At 63.4% G+C, this 1,192-nt stretch overlaps 1 protein-coding gene across 1 annotated transcript; it reads left to right on the top strand.

Moving 5' to 3' along the window:
- Positions 1-12: 12 nt before the first annotated feature.
- LOC108525371 (ankyrin repeat and MYND domain-containing protein 1-like) lies at positions 13-851 on the top strand (the record flags this gene model as incomplete). The annotated part of the gene is made up of 3 exons (XM_017866372.1): positions 13-116; positions 204-317; positions 645-851. Coding segments are annotated over exons 1-3 (369 nt in total), but the record flags the coding sequence as incomplete, so codon positions are not given.
- Positions 852-1,192: the final 341 nt, after the last annotated feature.

Consider the following 1,192-nt stretch of genomic DNA (forward strand, 5'->3'; position numbering starts at 1 on the left):
GAGGCTCAGCTCCAACTCCTTGTCCATGAGGTCAGCCCCGTCTCCGTCTCCCTCTCCCCGTTCGTCTCATGGGCACTGCTGCACACCTGCAAGGGTGGCCTCAGTGGGGACTGCAGGTGACCGTGGCCCTCCTCAGGCGGTGCTTCACTGCTCCCAACAGCCAGGATGTCCTTGCGTGTGTGACCTGGTTCTGTTCTCCACAGATTGACCGACTCATCGATCACGGGGCCGACATTCTGAAGCCGGTGACGCTCAGACAGGGGGAGAAGGTGGCGGTGGGCACAGCTGTGGACTATGGCTACTTCAGATTCTTCCAGGTAGGTGGTGAGCCTCCTGTGAGGAAGGAGGGGGAGTGTGGGTCATGTGCAGGACTCCCGGCTGGGGCATTAGCTCCTCTGGGGCAAAGCTGGGCTCAAGGTTCCTAGTGCCTCCCCCAGAGCAGCCCCTTGGCTGCAGAGGCAAACCCCCCGAAGTGCCGAGCTTATGCCAGGTGCAGCTGTGTGTGCTCCCAGCTTTGTGTGTGTGTCAGGGTTCGTCCTCAGTTAAACATCATAAGAGCCGAGAGGGGCCCTCGATCACCCAGAGTCACCCCCGCAGTGAGGGGCGAGCCCGGGACCCTGTGGTGACCCTGGCGCTGTGTGCAGGACCGGAAGATTGCCCACTGCCCCTTCCACACGCTGATGCCAGCAGAGCGCGAGACGTTCCTGGCACGGAAGCGGCTCCTGGAGTACATGGGCTTGCAGCTACGGCAGGCTGTCTTTGTCAAGGAGAGCCAGTGGGACCCCACGTGGCTGTACCTGTGCAAGAGAGGTGAGCAGTGGGCCCTGTTCTGCTCTGCTCCACAGGGCAGGGTTCCGGCCTCATGCCTGGGGCTGTGATCCCTGGAGATCTGGACCCCCTGGGGCTCTGGAGGGGCCTTCCTGGGGCTGGGCTCGTCAGCTTGGCTTGGCCCAGCCCCTTTGTGTCACGTCCTCCAAGGAGCTCGTGCAGGAGAGATTGAGAAGAGGGGTCTGGACTGGGGAGGTTCCCCTGGGAAGCGGGGTTGGCCTAGGGCCAGGGCCCAGGTCAGAGGGGCCCCATGCCCAGGAGAGGATCAGGCACCGCTGCAGGAGCCCTGTCGGGAGTTCCAGTCCACCCAGCACAGGGCATGTGGGCCTGAGGCCTGGGGTGGTGCTCCCCTGCATCATCATAC

Source organism: Rhinopithecus bieti, unplaced genomic scaffold (assembly GCF_001698545.2).
Source record: "Rhinopithecus bieti isolate Rb0 unplaced genomic scaffold, ASM169854v2 scaffold_43729, whole genome shotgun sequence".
In the NCBI taxonomy this organism is placed as follows: Eukaryota; Metazoa; Chordata; class Mammalia; order Primates; family Cercopithecidae; genus Rhinopithecus; species Rhinopithecus bieti.